Below are 20,777 nucleotides of genomic sequence, written 5' to 3'. Positions count from 1 at the left end.
TTTTATGTTTATTTTTGAAGGTATTTACTCTTTACAGGTCTAACTGTAGAAAATTCTGACTTCGCTATCAGCTTTGTTGTCCAAGTAGAGTGGAAATGAGTTCTGACAGAGATCTCACTTTGTAAGTTCAAGATAAAATAAAATAATAAATGGGGAAGGGGCATGACCCACAGTTTGAGAACCTCTGACATACCATATTTTTTCTTATTTCAAAGAATAAATTAAGTATTAAGTACCAAAACAAGTATTTTACTCTGAAGGAAATATATCCATCTCCTAAGAATGGTAAGAATGTGGCAGACATTTTGTTTAGTAAATTAAACATACTGAGAAAGCCGCAAAAAGAAACAGCAGAAATAATTTTTAATTTTTAGTTAGTAACAGCAAGAAATAAAGGCCAAAAATTTCTACTTACTCTTCTTTCTGCAGATGAAACTTTAATTCCAGAATGCCCACTATTTTATAAACAGTTTCACAGATCTCTAAATCTATAGAAACATTCTACTATATCTCATTTATATGAGGAAAAAAATAATTACCAGTGTTACATTATGATAAGCGTACAAACTTCATATCTGATTTTCATCTCTTCCTGTGCTGGAAAATATGACAACATTTCTAATTCTATCTCTGGAAGCAATATCCTCTCCCATGTACTTTCAGTCCTCAAATGCATTTATTTATGCAACAGTACAGAATAGAGTAACACAGTGAAATCTGTCTCTGTTTTCACTGCAAAGTAACGGAAAGAACCTGATCAGCTTACTCTAAAATATCTGATTCCTGATGGACTCTAATAATAAAGAGCATGTAGTCTTCAGCAGTTTTAGCCCACTTCTTTTTTCTTACATAAAGTTACAATATCACAGTCACTATTTTTCTAATCCATGTCCCTGAGCCTGTGTCTTCTTTCCTTTACAGCAAGCAAATTATTAAGAATTTGGAGCCAATACTAATAGGATTATTCCTTCCCTCAGCCAAATTCTGGGAATTCTGCTCAACTGTGCACAAACTGATTAGCTGTGTGCTGAAAGAGAAGCAGGGACAGAATTCTCCTGCTGGCAGAAAACTCAGGATACAGGCACTGGCTGCTGTGAAAACATGTTGTTTCCGGTCTGCGGTCGAGTTAAGAGGTACTTCCTAGAAGAGGGTGTATGAAGACTTCCAGAGATGGACTCCACCCCTTCAGCAACACAGACTTCAATTTTAGAGGGCAGCCCTAAGGTAAGAAACATAATGGACAACCCTACTGCCTGCCCATTGGCACTAGAGATTCTGCCTGCTCATCTACTGCAGGCCTTCATCTGCGGCTCAGAACATTTCCCCTGAATTTTCCCTAACCTCAGAGATAGCAAATATAGACTTGGTCTTGATATTTCAATGAAAGTAATTCAAAACAGATGAAAATGACATTCTCAGTGGGCAAAAGGCTATCAACACATTTCTTCAGTGTTGTTTTAAAAAACTATTTAATGGGAACAGAAGAAGGTAATACTATCCAGTTTATGAAAAGTGGATATATATTAGAGGTGTTTATGCTTTAAGAGTCACATTAACTTTAATGTGGGTTCTTTCATGAAAAGCAGATTCATAAAGTTAATATAACTCTTAAAGCAGTATCATTTTTTTTTTCAGGCTCAGGTAGAGGCCTGAAAAAAGTCAGGGTGCTTTAATGAATAACACAGAGGTTTGCTCTTGTAAAGATTGAAACCACTTCTTCTGAATCATTACTGAATAATGCATTGTTCTAATACATATTTTCTAATCTTATAGAGATACTAGGCAACACAGAGAGAAATTTCTTTTAAAAATCCCACAAAGCAGCTAGTCATAGAAAGCATATTTTTTGCATCTTCTTTATATCCTTCCTTATTTTCTCTCAATAAAATGTAAGTCTTCAGGCAGAGAAAATTTCCTACTATCAAAGAAATATATGCTTGCTTGTAAGTCAGTTTTATTTATTTGTAAAATTTGTCCAACTGTATAGCATCTCTGGGCAGTGTACAATAATAAAAAGAGTATGATATTAAAACAATATAATGAAAAAGAAAGAACAATGATGTCAAGATATAGCAACAGAATATAAAACCTGGCATACATATTCCCATAGGAGGCCTGCCATTCACCCTAGTCAAGGCCCGGAGGAAAAGTCATGTTTTTAAGGACCATCTGAACAAGGGTTGGGTAAGGGTCATACAAATCTCAAGGGGGGATGCTGTTCCAGAGGGCAAGCAATGTGACAGAGAAAGCCAACACTATTTGATCAATGGGACCAAAACAGCTTGAAATCAAATACATTTTATTTAAAACATTTGTATACCCACCCATCTTAAGCCAAACTCTGGGTAGCTTACAACCAAGAATAAAACAATATATATATAACAATAAAACCAAAAACAACAACAACAACAGAACAAAGCAGAAAAATCTGGTGGCCCAGCCACACTTCCTTAATGCAATCTACAACCTTCTCCTCCCAATCTGATCTCACCCTGATCCAAAGCCTGGGAGAAAAGCCAGGTCTTAAGTGTTCTCCTGAAAGTTAGAGGTTGGAGGCCTGTCAGATCTCGAGGTGGGAGGGAGGGTGTTCCATAGGGCAGGGGCTGCAATCTTAGCAGCATGTACTGCATGCTTCTAAGAGCAAGATAGCAGTGTTTAAGGGAAGGGACCTGGAGCATGCCCACCCTATCCACTCAGATACCCTCAGGGAGAGATGGTCTCACAGATAACCTAATTCTAAATTAAATTAAAAAGAAAACTTGAGTAAAAATTGCCCTTGCCAACTAAACTTTTATGGGATTATTTATGAGGCTGAATTAATGCCACCAGTGTGTACAGAAATTTATATTCCAACAATAACAAGATAGGGCTCAATGTCAGTGGTCAGTTTAAGGAGAATTTTATAATTATTTTATATGCTCAAGAAGCTTGTGCAATTCCACAGGCACTTTTTTCTGTGCCTTCTTCCTTAGCCTCTTCACTGCCCTTTTCTGGGCCTTCTTCCTTAGCCTCTTCATTGGCCTTTAGACAGTGGAATCAGCTCCTTAATACTCTTCAGGCAAAACCAATTTTAGTATCTTTGACCACAGCTGGGAAAATGTGTTATTTAGCCAGACAGGTAGTATGTAGATTTTCCTTTTTTAAATGAATTTATTTTTAATATTGACAACTGATTGCTTGTATGTGGGATCACACATATAATAATTGATGATTTGTAACTGGTATCTCATTTGGCTTTGCAGTTTTAGCTGATTTTATTAGGTTGTTTTGTTTTTGCAACTGATTATACCATTTATTTATTTATATTTATGGGATTTTATGAGGCTGAATTAGTGCCACCAGTGTGCATAGAAATTTACGTTCCAACAATAACAAGATAGGGCTCAATGTCAGTAGTCAGTTTAAGGAGAATTTTATAATTATTTTATATGCTCAAATATTAATTATTTTATATATGGGATATACGAGTACTTTTTAAAAGTGTTACTGTATATACTTGCCGATATCTGTATCCGTGGATAAGCCAACCCCAATTATCCATGAGTATATATGGTATAATTTTATTTATTTATTTATTTATTATTTATTTATATAAATAAATAAATAAATAAATAAATAAATAAATAAAGTTATATCATATATACTCATGGATAATTGGGGTTGGCTTATCCATGGATGGGCTTATACAGTAACACTTTTAAAAAGTACTCGTATATCCCATATATACTCACCATCCACAGATAAGCCGACCCTTGATTTTTTAACCAATGTACCATTAAAAATGCAGGTCAGCTTATCCATGCATTATGCATTTTTCATAGTATTTTGGTTAAAAATTTGAGGGCCAGCTTATCTTGGGATGGGCTTATACACGAGTATATACAGTACAAAGATTTTAAAGTATTGCTTGTCTTTCACATTCTGATGTACTCACTGCATCTTGAATTGTTTGTCCTATTTGGCATGTTATAATACATCAAGAAATTTTGATATCTCATATCTCATTAGAGATATTCTGAGCCGTTTTCCAGTTCTATAATTTTTACAAATTTACTCCTGTACTTTCTCCTGATACCTGGTCAGTATGTTATATGCTTTTCTTGTGATGTTTCCTTTATAGCCAACTCTTTTAAACTACAAATTAATAGTTAATTATTAACTGTTTAAAATCTAAACAAGGAACCTTCATATTTGCTAGGGACTATAACCAAATTGTACTCAAAATTATAAAAGAAAGGATAGATTATAATAAATTAAACTGATGGATCCCATCTCTTTTCCTGCTCACAATTTTAAACACTCCCAGGAATGATGATTATCTATCAGCAGCAGAACTGTATTAATTCAACAGGAAGTTCAACTGAATCCTAAATTAACTCCAGAAAGATTTAAAAGATCATAAACTCTGCACATATATATTTGTAAATTAACCCATATCATTAAAAATTCATAGTTCAGCATGAGCAAAAAGATAGTACACTATACTAGCTAAGAAATCTTAGGATAAGGAGAGTGTTCCTGAAAACCAACAACAGTGAGAAGACATGAAAAATTTAGCCAGTATAATATAAAGTTTAATGTCAAATACAAAATTATGAATGTAATATTTCCAAAATAAACCAACATGTCTCATTTCTAAAGGTATTCCTAAATGGTATGCATTTCTGTTCAGTGTATCTTCAAAGTATGCAGATAACAGAGCTAAAGAAAAACAAATTGAGAAGAAAATGGTATTCTCAAAGAGAAAACTATAGGTTATATAAAAACGAGCAAAAAACTCCAGTGGTATTGCCAGTGAAAGACTAACAAAAATAGCCCTGTCTTTTTATTTGTTAGGCAGTTTTATAAGAGGTACTAACAAGATGTTATTTTCCAGGCTGAAAACTATGAAATTATTTCTTCTTTTTATTTAAGATATATTATGGAATCATAGCATGCAGCGGTTGTAAGGGATCATGGAGCTCATCTAGCCCACTCCCTTCCCAATGAGGTAACCCACTATCATAGCCATCCAGCCTCTGTTTAATGGCCATCCAGCCTCTGTTTAAACATCTCCAGCAAAGGAGAATTCACTGCTTCTGAGATAATCTGTTTCATTGTTAAACAGCTCTTATTGTTAGAAGCCATTTCTTGATGTTCAACTGAAAGCTAGTTCCTTGTCATTTAAGCCTATTGTTTCTTGTCTTACGTTCTGGAACAACTCTGGCAAGTTCTGTCCCATTTTACACATGAAAGCCCTTCAGATACTTGAATATAACCACCATATCCCCTCCAAGGTCTTTTTTTCTCTAGGCTAAGCATATCCAATGTCTCCAACTGTTCCTCTGGCCTTTCATTCCAGGAACTTATTGTGGTTGCTCTCCTCTGAACAAGTTCCATTTGTCAATGTTCTTCCTAAAATGCACTACACAGAACCAGGCACAATATTCTGAGTGTCCCATATTCTATGTGCAATGCAAAAAAGAGAGGATCTATGAATATTATTTTAACTAAGAATTGTTACATTATTCCCAAAGCTTGAAGTAATATCCTGTAATGTACTTTGGCTTACTGGAGAACTTAGGAATTCATATAAATATAAAATCAGAAACAGTCACTTTTTAAAGTCACTTCCCACCTTTTATAATAAAACAGTAATTATATAAACATGTAGTGCCATGGTTCTACAAAAATGTATAGAAACAGACCTCAAAATTGAATTGTGGATCCTTAAACATTCTTACAACATATTTTGGCAAGTCTCCATAGCTCTGGTGAACCACTAGTTCCATTCTTCAAATCACATTCTTTAAAAAGTATGTATTCCCAAGGCTCAGGATAAATTGCATATTTAAGAATAAGAAATAAAACATCCAGTAGATATAGAAACAGAATTAATTAAAGTAATATCCTACTAGCTTGCTGAATGGAAAATTTACTTAATTTAAACATAATGAATTGGCCTGAAAAAAATGAAGTTCTTGCCAACTTATACTGATTACATTTTGCTATACCCAGACATTAACAATTCCCCAATATTAAAACCAAATAGAGTTGCTATGCCCATTTATTTGTCTTTTAACACAACCCAAGCAACAACATTACACACCACTATTTCATAGAAAAAGATATAATCTTTCTACAAAGTTGAACATTAGTAATTTCAGTACCTTCTGGCCAAGTTTTTAATTCCCCCTTTTGGCACTTCTTTGCTTTTTGCTTTATGCTATCCTGAGTAAGGATGATACAAAGAAGATATGCTTAATCATGAGATAAAATGCAAGAAATCTTACCGTGAAACTATTGTTGACATTTTTAGTGCTAGATTCTGCCACACTGGCATCTGTCAGATCCACCTCATCAAAAATAATTGACTGGAAAATTAAAAAAAAGTAAGAATTAATTCAAGAACAAAAAGAAAGTCTAGTAGATAAAATTTGGAGCTTACAAGAATTATTATGGGTAATTTCTTCACAGGAGATTTTCTCACCTATTTAACTGAAGAAGAATAGCTAAATCTTCTACAGGTGGCTGGTGGACTGGATGAATGGCAACACTATCTCTCCAGATGGTACAATTAGGGCCTATGCTCTATGGGGATATTGAGAGTCTACACCCATCTTCCCCAGACAGGTTCTCTGAGTCAAAAGGCCATATGAAATCAGAATGCTGCCTGTACCCAGGGACACGGCTCTATACTTCTACTATTCCACTCCTCCTTTTCTTCACCAACAGACATTTCATCTGCCCTGTTGGTGTCACTGAGGAAACTGGCTCTTGAAAGTTATTTACACAGAAAACAGATGTCAGATTCATTGAAAGAGAACTGCTTTAATAGACTGTCTTTCCAGTTGGGACAGGATGTCAATAGATGGAACTGGAGATGAGGAGAGAAATGAGGCAGCAGCTGATTCACAGCCCTTGAAATAGGTAGATGGAGACAAAGGCAGGGAGATATGTATAAGAATCTGCAGCCCATCTGCCCCTAACTGCTTTCCTGAGCCACATGGAAGTTGAGCACTTCTGAAAGCTATAGCTCTCTCTCAGCTTGTCCCAGCCACCATTCAAGAAAGATTGGAGCTTCCAGTGGAGTGGGTACACAAAATGACTCCTTGCACTAAGACTGTACATTTTAAAAATTATTCAGAAATGCTTCAGGCCTCTTTGACTTACTTTAACTCTTAGTTCAAATAGTATGACAATTTTCAGGCTTCTGTATAAGCTTGTAAAAAGGTGGCACTGTTTTAAGGAATCCACTTATTAAAATTAGTTTGACTCTTAAGATCTGGAATAGATCTTATGCTGGAATAGCTAGAAAGGAATTGATTCCTAGGAGATCTCCTCACTTATAAAAATGCAAGCTCATCATATCTAGAAGCATTTTTATAGACAAATTTATTTATTTATTTATTTATTTATTTATTTATTTATTTGACTTGTCCCTGCCCATCTCCCCACAACGGGGGACAAATACACTTCAAAGCAAAAATTTCCTAGAGTTACATTCTGATTCTCTATATGACAGGAGGTCAAAACTTGAACAGAAGCTTTTATGGAAGCTCACTAGAATTCTCCACTGCACACTTGATCTACTGCTATATGAAGTCCTGACATAGCCAGACAATTCGTTTCAAATGGAGAGTTTCCCACATATTTAGAGGATACTGACAGCTCAACCTTGCTCAGTAAATATGCAGGTAATCATTCAAGATAAATTCAAGTGTCTTTTCATTATAATTAATTGCCTGTTTGGTTGAAAGCTAGTTTTTGTCAAGAGGACATTATGGAAGAAAGCCAGGTGAATAAAGTTACTGCTCTTAATAATTACAGGCAAACAAGCTATCAAGTGCTTCCAAAATCTAGCATGAGAAGAATATGCTCTTTTAAACACTGTATTAAATTCACCTTTGTTATGTAAAATAAAACTTGAAGGAGCACAGGCCCTATTGCATAAATGTAGAATTCCTAATAGAATACAATGTTATACAATATATATCCCATTTTTTCTGATTTTGTCACGATTTTGTAATATCTCCAAAGACTGCAATTAATGAAATGTGCTCTGCGTTAGGAATATTTCAACATTACTGTTCTAAAACTTATTGTATTCCCTATGGGTAATGAAAACGGAATACACAATCCTATTTTACTATTTACAGTTAACGGGCTAATTCAGCAACATACCTTAGCAGTTTTGGCATAGTACAAAGTTCGTCCTCTCAATTTGAAATATCGCCTTTTCCACCGCTGGAAGGAATTGGTCTGCTTCATCAACATGCCCTCTTTGATAATAGTCTGGAAGCCAAAAAGAATTCAGTGTTTTACACACAACCCATTTATCTGCCCTTGCTCCTCTCCCATAACAAAACAGAAGTATTGCCAGGTTGATAAAAATATTTATTGTTTGACTGCCCTCTGCTGGAAATACCTAACATATATCTGAACTGGAAATTTTTGCTATATCCAAGCGCAAGAAACAATTGTTTCTGTGTACTGAAGATATTACAGTATCATGCTGTGAGAATACAGTTCTTTCAACAAAAAATGATCTTATCAAACTTTTATCATGATACCAGACATTGTAAAAAACTCAGACTGAGGCCAGCCCTGTCAAATCCTGTCTAAGCTCTGATGTCACTTGTTTGAATAAAGTTAGCACACAGAAGGATACCTCAGGTAAAGCTATCAGCATCTGATTGCCACAGGAAACAATCTGCATATTTAAGAAGTAAATAACAACAATAAAGAAGCAAAGAGACAATCTATCCAGCTTTTATATTTGGTATTTTTTTCAGATATTCTTGGCTCAGTCCCCTCGCTTGTTGGCTGGCTGGCTGGCTGCCATTTCTCAGGCTGAAGTGCCAAGCTTGTCTTTACACAAAGAGTTTTGCTTTTTTTCCAGTTCTTCAACAGCTAGCCGCACACACATACATCCTCCACACGCCCATTCACATAATATGCATATCCAGCTATCGTGCTATTTTTAGCTGCATTCATTTAGTCACATAAGAAACTTAGCCCAATGGAGAAAAGATAATAAATAATGGAAGATGGGTGAATCTTTAAAATAAATGAAAGTTTTTCAAACAGTATGCAATGGTTCTGGCATTAATTAACCAATGCAGAGTTTCTGCCAGCAGTAAGTGACACAATATCTGGTTTAAATGCTTCAGTTAACACTCTCCTCACCCAAGGAAAATGAAATCTCTAGCAGTTTAAACAGTTCAGTACAGGAACAAATAATTTAAAAAGAAACTGAAGGAATTTCATAACAAACTTTGTTAGTTCATTCTTTAATTAGAAACAAGAAAACAACATGTGTAAAAGATAGCAGTGCTCTCAATTTAAAAAGAGGTATCACTGTTACTTAACAATGAGCATAATCATTGAGATCAATAGTATGAACCTTATTACATCAGGATAACCTAAACTAGAAACAGTGAAATATTACTATAACTAATTTCCTGTTAATGGCATTAAATGAGACAGAAAAACTTGGATTTCCTATCTTTATCAGTGATGAAATGAGAAAAGTGCATTCATACTTTTCAGGGAAAAAATATAGAAGAATTAGCAAACAGGGTAGTACTTAGCTGACCTTCACTAATCTCAAAGAAACTAAGTGTGATCAGATCTGGTTAGTACTTGGATAAGAGGCTACCAGCAAAAGCAAGGGCTCTGAACTAGACTGGAAAGTTAAAAAAAAAAACTCAGAAAAAGGCAATGGTTAATGGTTTTTATAAGAAAACAGCATCACTATACTCACAGGCACCAGGAGTGAGTTCAACTTGAGGGAGAAACTACCTTTTATTTTCTAGCATAACCACTAGCAGATGGAATCCATTATTATAATCCTCAAAATTATATCATAATTGTTTGGACAAAAAAGAGAGAATGCATTAAAGCATTTAAAAAGGTATGTCACTGAGCTTGACTCTCAGTAATCTCATGCACACATCCATGTCATTTTCATGGCAACAGCACAGAAATGATTTGCTCCTGCATTTTTACATGATACTTTCTTGACATCTCAGTTTAGCCTACAGTCCTGATATCTCCTGGTGATCTCCCATCATGTACCAACCAGTACGGCTGTGCAGAACTTTGGATTAGATTCCAAAGAGGAGCTCAGAAGCATAATACTTATGTACAACTCTTTAAAGCAACAGTTGCTAGAGGATTCCAGAAAAAGATATTGCTGCTTGAAGGAGCTGCATACAGGTGCTATATTCTCACTCTGAAGCATCTTTTTAATCTGATGCACTGCATGCTTAATAATAAGGTTCAAATCTTATCTTGTCAAGATTAGCTATGCTCAGTTAGATGCTGCCCTCTAGCTGGGCTCTACTGAACCAAGAGTACTGCCATACAAAAATCTCTTAATTTAAAAAGTCTTTCAACTCCCCACAGGATATATATATATCCTCAAAATCAGCCATTTTTTAAACTAAGAGACATAGCCATATGCATTTTTTCTACCATATAGCTTAAACAGACAAAACGGGCAGCTACGTCACCCCCACCAACATGAGGTCATCCATTAGGATATTTCAAAAGTTACATATGCAATTCATGCTATAGTTTGCCACAATCCAGCAACAGGGACTCTGCAGAATTTTAACCAGCAAAATGCATAAATGAGCAGCCATTAGATGAAGTTGAAAGTTAATGAAGTTATATTTTCCTACACGAAATGTGCCTAATTATAACAAGATTTGAAAATGATGACTTAAAGATATTTTCTTGAGTGAATGAAAAAAATCAAATGGGTAAATCTATTACAATTGGTCATTTCATTAGTTTTTACCATGTGTCAGATACTAGTGCTAGACTAGTCTGCTCTACTCTATCTTTCCATGGATAATCCTATTTCCTACCTTGATTAAGATGTGATGAACATCCTCCTGCCAAAGTATTTTAGACAGTAAGCTTCAGAATTATTTACTGAATCTTGAAAATAATTTACAAAAAGCTTATCCTAACTTCACAATTCCAAAAGGGAAAGATCAGTTATGTTTTGGAAGAAAACAACAGAAAAATATTCTTATGCCAAATATTTAAAAACAGGTGAAACATAATCAAGGCTTGAATGCTAAACAAGATTAATAGACAGAGGAACAACTGGGAGTACAAGTTGAATTGTATCAGCTCTTATGAATTATCACTGGACTGAATTCAAATTGCTTTCTGGAACTTTCTAATCTATGCACCATACTCAAAGTTATAAGGCTCAAGTAGCAGCTTTCTAATTTGATTTTACATTTTATTAGCCTGAACGTTAAGTGTAACTTGATAACACTAATATCTTGTATCCTATTACTACTTAATTCTGTTTACTCTAAACTGATATCAACCTGTTTCCTATCCAGCCAGGGTGCTCATTCATATCTACAGAACAAACTCACCTGTGCAAATGATGAGCACTCTTCCATCTCTTTTAAATATTGGCTTTTCAAGAAAATCACCACTATTCCCCCAAAAACTGTCAGCATGTACCTCCCCTTAATTAAAAATAAACCAGGGGATTTTCCAGTATTAGAACATTTACAGGACCTTCATAAGTGCAGGACATAGACATAAAAACCTAGCAAAAATAATGTCACTGTGATTGGGCTGCCTCTCTCACAACACAGATGCTGCTGGGGGAGAGAATAAGCTTGAATTTACAGCTGCCCATCTCTGCAAGAGAGCTGCTGTTCTATTTATAGTCAGGCAGCTTAGAAAAGACTTTGGTGGGTTTGGGCGGAAAAGGCTGGAGATAAGATCAAGATGACTTTATAGCATTTTTTCCTTTTTTTAGATATCGCTCCTTTTCTATAGCTTGCTGTTCATTTCCCAGTAAGCATGTTTTTCAGTCCTTTCAATTCTAGGGAATGCTTTTTGAACACTGAATTCCAAAGAAATGGGAAGAGGTGAAAGCAAAGTAGCAGTTTTCTTCTCCCTAGCAATCCTTAAAAGAAATAGGACTCCATGTTTGCAGCATATTTTTAGGCATCACATGTGGGCAGTGATCCACAGTCAAAGGCTAAAGAGGAGAAGCCTATTATTCTGCCTCCTCACTCAAAAATGAGCAATACTATTATAAGAATTTCTACATGCTCTCAGAAGCTATCAGCTAGTCATAGGAAATAATGCATTTTAATTATCTTTGTCATTGTTGGGAGCCAATACAAGCATCAATTAATTAAAAATTAAAATCTTTATCAATAATTAATTTGCATTTCACTAATGCTACTTGGATCCCAAAGAATGCAATGAGTTTCCCAAACAAGAATGAATAATTGTTAGGAATCATGCAGTGTCTTCTTTCCTGTTTCACAACCAAAAGTATTGTATTGAGTACTGTAGTTAAGTGAAGGTCTAAATCTAGACTGCCCAAATTATAATATACTTTCCTTTTCAGATGTACAAGCTGAGTTCATGACGTTTTGAAACTGAAGGAAATGTTTAAAACAAATCCCTCCCGGTTAATTGATCTGCTCTAGGAGATAACCAATGAGAAATAATTTACATTTATAGCCTGGCTATTGTGTATCCTGTGGCTAGATCCAAGTTACAGTGATTTGCCTTGTTCAGCAAATAGCATTAATGAGGCATAAAACAATGTATTATGCAATATGCATACAGTGCTGTTAAGGATAATAATTTGGGATAATCTCATAAAAGAATACTCCTAAAAGTTCTGCAATGTCCTCTGAGAAATGAAAAAAAATCCTTTTGAAAAAATTTTTTTGCAATGTCTTCTGAGAAAGGAGAAAAATAATAGTTTTGAAAAAGAGATTATTAAAATGTTCTTGTTTCCTGAATATACAGCATATATGATCTTTACTGTGTCTCCTCTGCAGTTGCCAGACACTTCTTTGGACATTTTGCCTATCTCTTTTCAATAATGGATACAACATACAGTAGTAACATCTTCTATTACTATCTCAGTAAAAGCCACTTTTTCACATAGATCAGCACAAAGTCATCCCCTGAATCTTTTGTCCTATCCCTGTTACAAAGCATATCCAAAACATTTCCATTATAAATTCCTTCCAGTGTTATTGCATCATTAAAATGATAATCTGCACTATTTCATTTATTTATTTATTCAAAGAAAGTCAACAAATGAAATAGAAATAAAAATGTATAATCTATAAAGAAAGGATAAAAGTTGAAGACATAAAAACAGCAACAGAAACCTAAGAGCCAATGTTCACATAATTACTAACAATACAAGACCTTCCTAAAATGGAAGATTTTCCACCAGGAAAGGGTGCAAGATGTATATTGAGAATTCCCAAGTATGAGCAGATTCTCATCTTTCACAATTAGGAAATCACACTTTTTAATTTTCTGAGATGAGTGCCAAAAGTAATACAAAGTCATTTTGTCCATAGTTAGGATAAAGCACAACTTGTTAGTTACTGAACTGCTGGAAGAAAGACAGTCTATGAATGCAATACGTAAATAAACAAGAACTGGAGTATAAAAACAGTTGTACAATCTATTCAACAAAAATACTTGAATTTTAAATAGTTGTATCTGAAAGACAAACATATGCAAAACTAAGGCTGCAATCTCTTATAATCTTCCATAATTGTATATGCCACCAAATTTAGTCACATTTACATCAGCTATACTAAAATTAACAAATCAAAATAATTACAACTAAAAATTCTGTCAATTTCAGTATACGGTATCTTTAACTTTGACTAGGTGTGGTCTAATCCAGCAGGAATCTCTTTTAAGTAGACATGTACAGGATTCTGCCATAAAGGTTGCATAATTATCAGGAGTAGCATCTCTATATGAAATTCAGTGCACAGGTAACATCTAACTCCGGCTAATGGCGGCAAACTAAATATTATGGATGACGTTCTATAAGACTGGGCTTAAGCACAATCATAAGATAATGTGAGTAAAAAGACCTTCCATAAAGCTATGACAGAAGTCCTGAGTTGAAGAAACTTGAGCAGGTAAGGGTGGCAGAAAGTGAACATCTAGATATGGGAGGAATAAAAAGAGGAAAAGATGATTTTTTGGTACGACTAAGCAGCTTGAAAGTTGGACTGGAGAAGACAAATGGAAAAAGCCTGATTATACCTAATAGTTTCTAATTAATAAGAAACTATTCATTAATAAAAATCTGAATCTGAACCTGCCCACAATGTGTTGCTTGTTTGAGACTAACAAACAATGAAGTGACTGGAAACTCTTTGTAAATTATAGTGTATGGAAATGGTGGTGTGATATGAGTTTGAATTCACAGAGCACTGATATGTGACTATGGTAATCCTGAAAAGGCTGTTGCATCACGGAGATAGAGATGAAGTTATGAAACTGAATGCTATGCAGATGAAAACAAAACAAAACAAAACAAAAAAACCCCATAAAGCAACTGTAAACTATGTTTTACTCACTGGGTGTTGGGAAGTTCAGTTAAACTATAATGTGAGTCTTTGCATATATAGAGCACAAACCACATTGTATCTGAACCCTGTCATTTTTTCCACTTTCTGCAAGTATGGGTGGGAAGAAGAAGAACAATCTGAGAAAATCCGGGACAAATATATGGTTGTGTGTGTCATTTCTGCAGCCCTGATCAAAAGCTCACATACATCAGTTAAAACAATAATAGCTGCCTAAATTTCTTTATGTCTTAATTTCTATTTTAAGTTAAGAACCTACTTTTTTTTTTATATTCTGGATATACTCTGGGTTGCTATTGTTCCTCACCACATCCTGTTGCAATATGATCCACAGGTAAACTGTGCTACTCGAAGTCTAGCAAAGAAATTAAATAAAGAGAAACTTGTTTGTAATAAATTTATTAGTGCAACAATTTGGCACCAGAAACTGGTGAAAAGTAGAACAGTGAAATAGTACAGATTATAAAGCATTACTCAAAATGATTAATTTATTTATTTAGGCTAGGTTTCAAAAAAAAATCCCTGTGCCCTATATGTGCAGTAAGTTTATAACTTTATCATGACTAAAACTTTTAAAATCCTGCAAGATAATTTATCATTCACTTCCTTCTAGAGGCCAGTAAGATTTTCTTCTTGAATTAGAAGAGAAGACAATCTAGTAATACCGTTTATTTCAATCTAATTACAACTAATATTCAGTGATGCAACACATGACCTGCATGGAAAATATCCTGGAATTGACTGTAGTTTAACTCCAATAGGTGGCCCAGGAAAGGTCCCTCTCCAGGCCCTTCAGAACATAGAGCTGGATAGGCCAATGTTCTGATTTTTCTATATTCTATACTTTGGATGCCCAACATAGTTTCCCCTAGATACTAATACACGTGGCAACAACTATCTTGGTACCTTCCAGGGTCCATGCCCAATGTGATTTTATTTTTTAAAATGCAGTTACAGCAAACAATAGATGGGAAACTAGTAATATCATCTTTATTTCCATGAATTCTTCTAGGTCTCACATAGATCAGAAGCATTTTAAGAAACTAAAAGCTGCATCAGTAATGATGGCTGAATTACTGTCTTGTTTGGAAGTCTATTAATCTCAGAAATTAGATAAACGTAAGCAACCAGGAGCAGGCAGGCAGTGCTAGGACTAACCTCAACAGTTTGTTTTGGTAATTTTTTTTTTTCTGACTGGCTTTATGGCATGATTTTTTCACAATCCTAAATAGTTCCAGTGAACCTAAAAGACTGGGAACCTTTGCTCTGTACAGCAGTATTTCTGAAGTTAAATTTATCCTATCTTTTGGACAAGTAGTCAAAAGCACATGCTTGATACAATGTATTTGTACAATCATTTGTGAGGATGATGAAATATCATAAGTAGTATTTATTATTGAACAGATATTTTAATTTCTATTTAGTACATCCAAATGGACTTGTATTTATCACATCCAAATCTAGCACATCACAGTTCTACATAAAATAAGCTTCTCCATTTAACAACTGGAGTTACATTTATTTGGTATTAAGTAAGCTGCTAACTTACTTGATAACTTTCAAAGGTGTTATCCAATTCACAAATTGCAGATAACCTGCATGGTCTCTTGTTCATGTTCCTTGCTCTACCACCCTAGCCTTTGGGTTCAGTAGTCTTTTTTGGGGATTGGCTACAGCAGTGTCTTGGAGAGCCATTGTCAGGTTCAGCCCAAGAACAGCAACGAGGCAATCCAGTACAGTTCAGTTCCTTTATTAGCTTGCACTAAACATAGGTTTAGTCTGGTGAGACTAGGGAGGGGCCAGCCTCATCCTCTTTGTCTTCCCACACTCTTGCTGCGGGCTGAGGAGGCGCTTGCCCTGGAATTTCTCTCTCCCCTCCTGACAACCTTGAAGTTCCATTCCAGAATCTTCCCTGCTCATGCCATCCATTACAGCCATCTTGTTTATTTGTGGTAAACAATATTGTTTCCACTGTTTTAATTTTATGGCTGAAATTTTGAAGTCTGGAGTTGCTGTTCAATCTGGTAGTGTTGCATTCTTGGTTATAACAAAAGCTTTGGAAAGGCAGTCATACTTTAGACATGTCACTTGAACTGGATTCAAGCTAGCAGTCCTAAGGCTGGATGCCTGCTAGTAAGTCAGAGCTAGAAAGGCAACTGTTCGCAGAGGCCTTCAGATCAGATCAGAGTAATGAGCTAGACAAAGAAGTTTGGGTAAGTGAAGAGGGAAGGGAGCCAGGAGAGATTTTAAGCTGAGTCTCTAAATCCCATGTAACTCTTTTTACTGATCTGTTTTCAAGAAACGAAGACATATGTTTTACTGACATTTAATACGGAGCTTAACTCATATCATTCTAGAGTCCTTTCCAATCTAAAAGTTTGTTAAACTATAAGTTTGTTGTTTAACAGCAAGGACAACCCAAAGGGATTGTCTCACCTACAGTAGAAATACAAATTAAGATCCTGTTCCTTTTAGTTCAAAACAGAAGCTGGTTGTGGAATGTATTAAGATGGTCAGAAATGCTACAGATGCTTGGGGATAGTATCTTCTAATGGAGAATTCTACAGATATCTGATTTCTGCTGGGAACTCTGGGATCTCTCTGGATCAGGTTACATCCAGGCTTGGCTAAGGGCCAGAGGATTTTAGCATTTGAGTGGCTGTGAATTGAATGAGTACAGCCATTAAGATAAATAAATAAACCTCCTGATATTAGGGATGGGATGACAAATTAAAAGGGCCAGAGTAATATGCAGAATAACCCAAAGCATTAGGGGCAGAAAAAGGAAGCCTGACTGAGAAAGTATATAGCACATGTTGTGCTTATAAAATCCTTTTTTAAACTATTTTCTGCAACTCAATACTTATTTTTTCATTCCTGGAACCAAAAAACCACAAATGGTTACAGTATTGCAAGTCAAACTGTTGTCTTGCTTTATGACTCAAGTCAATTGTGCTTGCTTAAAAAATGTACAAAGGTATTATGATTTCATAAAAGCACTGCCTCTCTCACACATAAAAATCTCTTAGAGCTATATATTACTTCAGGTTTTCCACTTTTTTTTAAGAAAACCAGATATTCTTCTCAGTGCATGCTGATAAATACCTAGAAACAGAATCTTTGCTTTGTGAATAAGAAACAGAAATGAAATAGAAAAGTTGAGACTGAACACATTTCAGGCTTTAAGAAGCTTAATGTTTTCTTGCCAATATATGAAATACAAGGAAAACACTGTCTTAGCACTTGAGATTTATTGTAATGAACATTTAAAATCTAACTCACTAATACATTCAAGAGACCACATTCCTGGCTACAGAACTAACACTTACTATAATACCAGAAAACTCTCCAAAGCCTGTAACTGTTCAGAAGAATTAGAAGAACAATCCTACAGTGAATGGGAGGAAATGGGATTAGGAAAACAAATCCTATACTCATGGTTCATTGGAATACTGAGTATTTCTCATTGATCTAGAAAAATGTCTCAAATTCAAATTATCACAAATGTCACATGGGAATTGACCCATCAAGCCTGAGGACTGCAATACTGAAGTCTTTTCGTGTAATAACAGAAAAAATACTTTTAATACTTACATTTCAGTCTATAATCTGTAACTTACAGATGTTGCTCAGCTGCAACTCTCAGTCAGCCTGGCAAGGGTGAGGGATGTTGGGTATTACAACTCAGCACCATTAGAAGGGCCATAGGCTATCTGTTGCAGACAGACCGTATTTCAAAGGGAAGTTTCAATTTCCAAAGAAGACACATTTATTTCAAGTCTCCACTCCCTTGGGTGTCTGTCAAACTTTCAAGCTTTTGTTACCAGAAGCAAAAGTACAGGATTTCTCTCCCCAGCCCCCATCTTCACACTTGTAACAGGTATTCCCAGTCAAGGCTGTTGCAGATCAATCCTTTTGCTTCCTAACTCCACATGTATCCCCAAAAAGACTCTTTCCAGTTCTCAACTTGCAAAAACTATCTGCATATCTGTCATGCCGCCCCCTCCCCCAACAAAGTTCATCAGAGTCCCTTTTACCAAGACAGGCCTTCTGGTTCTTGCTCACCCCATTTTCTTCCTGTGTTCATTTTTCCCCCCTTACTTTGCAGAAGAGGGATCTTTTTCATAAGATGACTATGTTCCCCTGAAATCCTTAAAATATTGTTACCACATTTTTGTTATTCCACTCTTCTATATTCCTGTCCTATGTTTCTTCAGACAAGTAGTTATTTTATTTTAAAATGCAATAGCAGCAACAGTTTATACACATCACATTATTACAGCATTTAAGATGAACTCTTCCTTTAAAAATGAAGCTTCCTATTCACAGGTTCATATGTTTTCATTGACAGAGTTTACCTACTGGTGTTAAGTTATAATGTGCTTTGTTCTGGGTAGCCAGTGTGAAGGTCCCTTTCTCTACCACTTGGGTTCACCCCACTAAACCAGGACAGCTGAGGAGATAAAGCAGTTATTGCCTTCTGCTGATGTTTCCATCTACTACCTTTTCTTCTTTTTAACTAGAATTGCAGAACCAAGACTAAAAGGAAGAAACCCTAATGCTAACCCTTTTCTTCAAAGAATCACAAAACCCAGCATCTGGTGGTCAATGTGGAGATACCTTCTTCTGAGGCATATTACCAGATTACACCCTACCCCCTGGGCACAAACTGATACCAAAAATATATATTTAAAACAGTATTTAGAGTTATTAAGAACACACAATAGCAAGAAAATCAGGGGTGGGCAAGCTTAAAGAAAGGGATTAAGCTTTAAAAGAGGAAGAGGAAGTATGAATACCCACCCAGCAGAACTTCTCTGGATTGCTGACTGCAGGAGACAGAGCCAAGCATATTAGCAATAGACTTCACAACTACAAAGCATCTGTTAAATTTTTCTGGGTACAAAACTGGAAAATATCCTCTGTACTGAAGTAGTAAAGGGTAGTTACATCAAGTTGAACTGTGTTAAATTTGATGCCAATGCAGTGCTTTGGATTTGAATGGAAAAAAGGTGTTTTGCAGTGAAGGGGGCGGGGGCTCACATATACCTTATTAGCAACTCCTTAAGAAATACATACATATCCATCACATTACTCCCTTTTGGGGTAAGAAAACTTAAGCAAAGCATGAGATAGGAAAAGGAAACAAAGCTAAAAGTAGTTGGTACCAACACTATTCATTATATTCCTCCATACCTTTCTGTCCTTGCAAACCATCCTTGCTTCCACCATGTCCATACACCACTTCATATATTGCCTTTTATTCTTTGTGCTTATCTTGTCTTTTTTCCAAGATCTCATCACTTCTGTCCAACATTATTTTCTTGGTTTTCTCCTTTCTCTCCACCCATTCACTCTCATTTGTATGCCACTTACTAGATACTGTCTTTGTTTCGCAATTCAAACCTTATTCATTCTCTTTATATAACCAAACCCCATCTCAACGTGCTTTTTCATACTGTTCATTCACTTCTGTATTTACTCCACATTGATTCAGTACCATACAATCTTGATCCAATCTCTTCTTCTTTTACCACACATATTTCTTAAGTACCCCATTCAAGCTGCATTCAGTTTTCTATTTTTCCTGATTTGCATTTCCATATAACTCAACAGGCAGAGGTATACGTCTAAATACAGATAGTCCTTGCTTAATTACCATTTGTTCAGTGGCCATTCGAACTTATGATGGTGCTGAACGAATGGTAATTACAACCAACCCTCAAAGTTATGGCTGTTGCAGTGCCCCCACAGTCACATGATCAACATTTTGGCACTTGACAGCCCACCTGCATTTACGATCGCAACGTGTGCTTCAACTCCCCCCACTCACCTATCTCTCCTGTTCTCTGCCCTTTTGGCCACTCTGCCACTCCAGCTGCCTTGTACTCCACTGCCCCTGCTGCCCCCAGCTGACCTTTTGCTGTCTTCTTCCTCCTGCTGCTGACGAAACGCACCTGGCTGAGGCCTTTGCAATAGCTGCCCTGCCACCCTGCAGCCATCTAGCCCTGCTGCCCCCTGCCATCCCCCAGCTGATCTTCACCATCTTCTTCCTTCCGCTGCTGACAAGGCGCACCCAGCCGAGGCAACTGCTGGCTCTTCTTGCTAGCGGGCAAAAGGGCAGAGATGAGGGGGGAGGTGGGGGAGAGTTGAAGTGGAGGCGAGCACAGCAGGTGTAATGGAATGGTTTGGTGAAGGCCGCGCTTGGGGAGATAAGCATTTCCTTAGCCCCCAGCAGGTGCGTGGGAAGGTTAAGAGGATGAGACTGGCACCACCCTAAGGAATTCGCGGTGTTTGCTTGCTGGCTTGGGAAGTTTAGATTCAGTCTGGCAAGATTGATGTCAGGTTCAGCCCAAAGAACTCCACGAGACCGTACATCTCTGG

General features: G+C 36.2%; 1 protein-coding gene across 5 annotated transcripts in view; it reads right to left on the bottom strand.

Moving 5' to 3' along the window:
• DGKD (diacylglycerol kinase delta) overlaps window positions 1-20,777 on the bottom strand; it is an 82,336-nt gene that overhangs the window by 51,118 nt on the left and 10,441 nt on the right. For 2 of the 5 annotated variants that reach the window (XM_088132533.1, XM_088132534.1), the window contains exons 2-3: window positions 8,164-8,274; window positions 6,273-6,353 (exon numbers count right to left, since the gene is read on the bottom strand). In XM_088132533.1, the coding sequence (XP_087988659.1) occupies window positions 6,273-6,353; window positions 8,164-8,274 (192 nt within the window). The other 3 variants (XM_088132535.1, XM_025175440.2, XM_088132537.1) reach the window with 2 other exon arrangements.

This window comes from Python bivittatus, unplaced genomic scaffold (genome assembly GCF_059951505.1).
Source record: "Python bivittatus isolate LINGU-HERP-01145 unplaced genomic scaffold, Pbiv_v1 ctg000980_np1212, whole genome shotgun sequence".
Taxonomy (NCBI): Eukaryota; Metazoa; Chordata; class Lepidosauria; order Squamata; family Pythonidae; genus Python; species Python bivittatus.
This window is presented reverse-complemented; position numbering and strand designations above follow the sequence as displayed.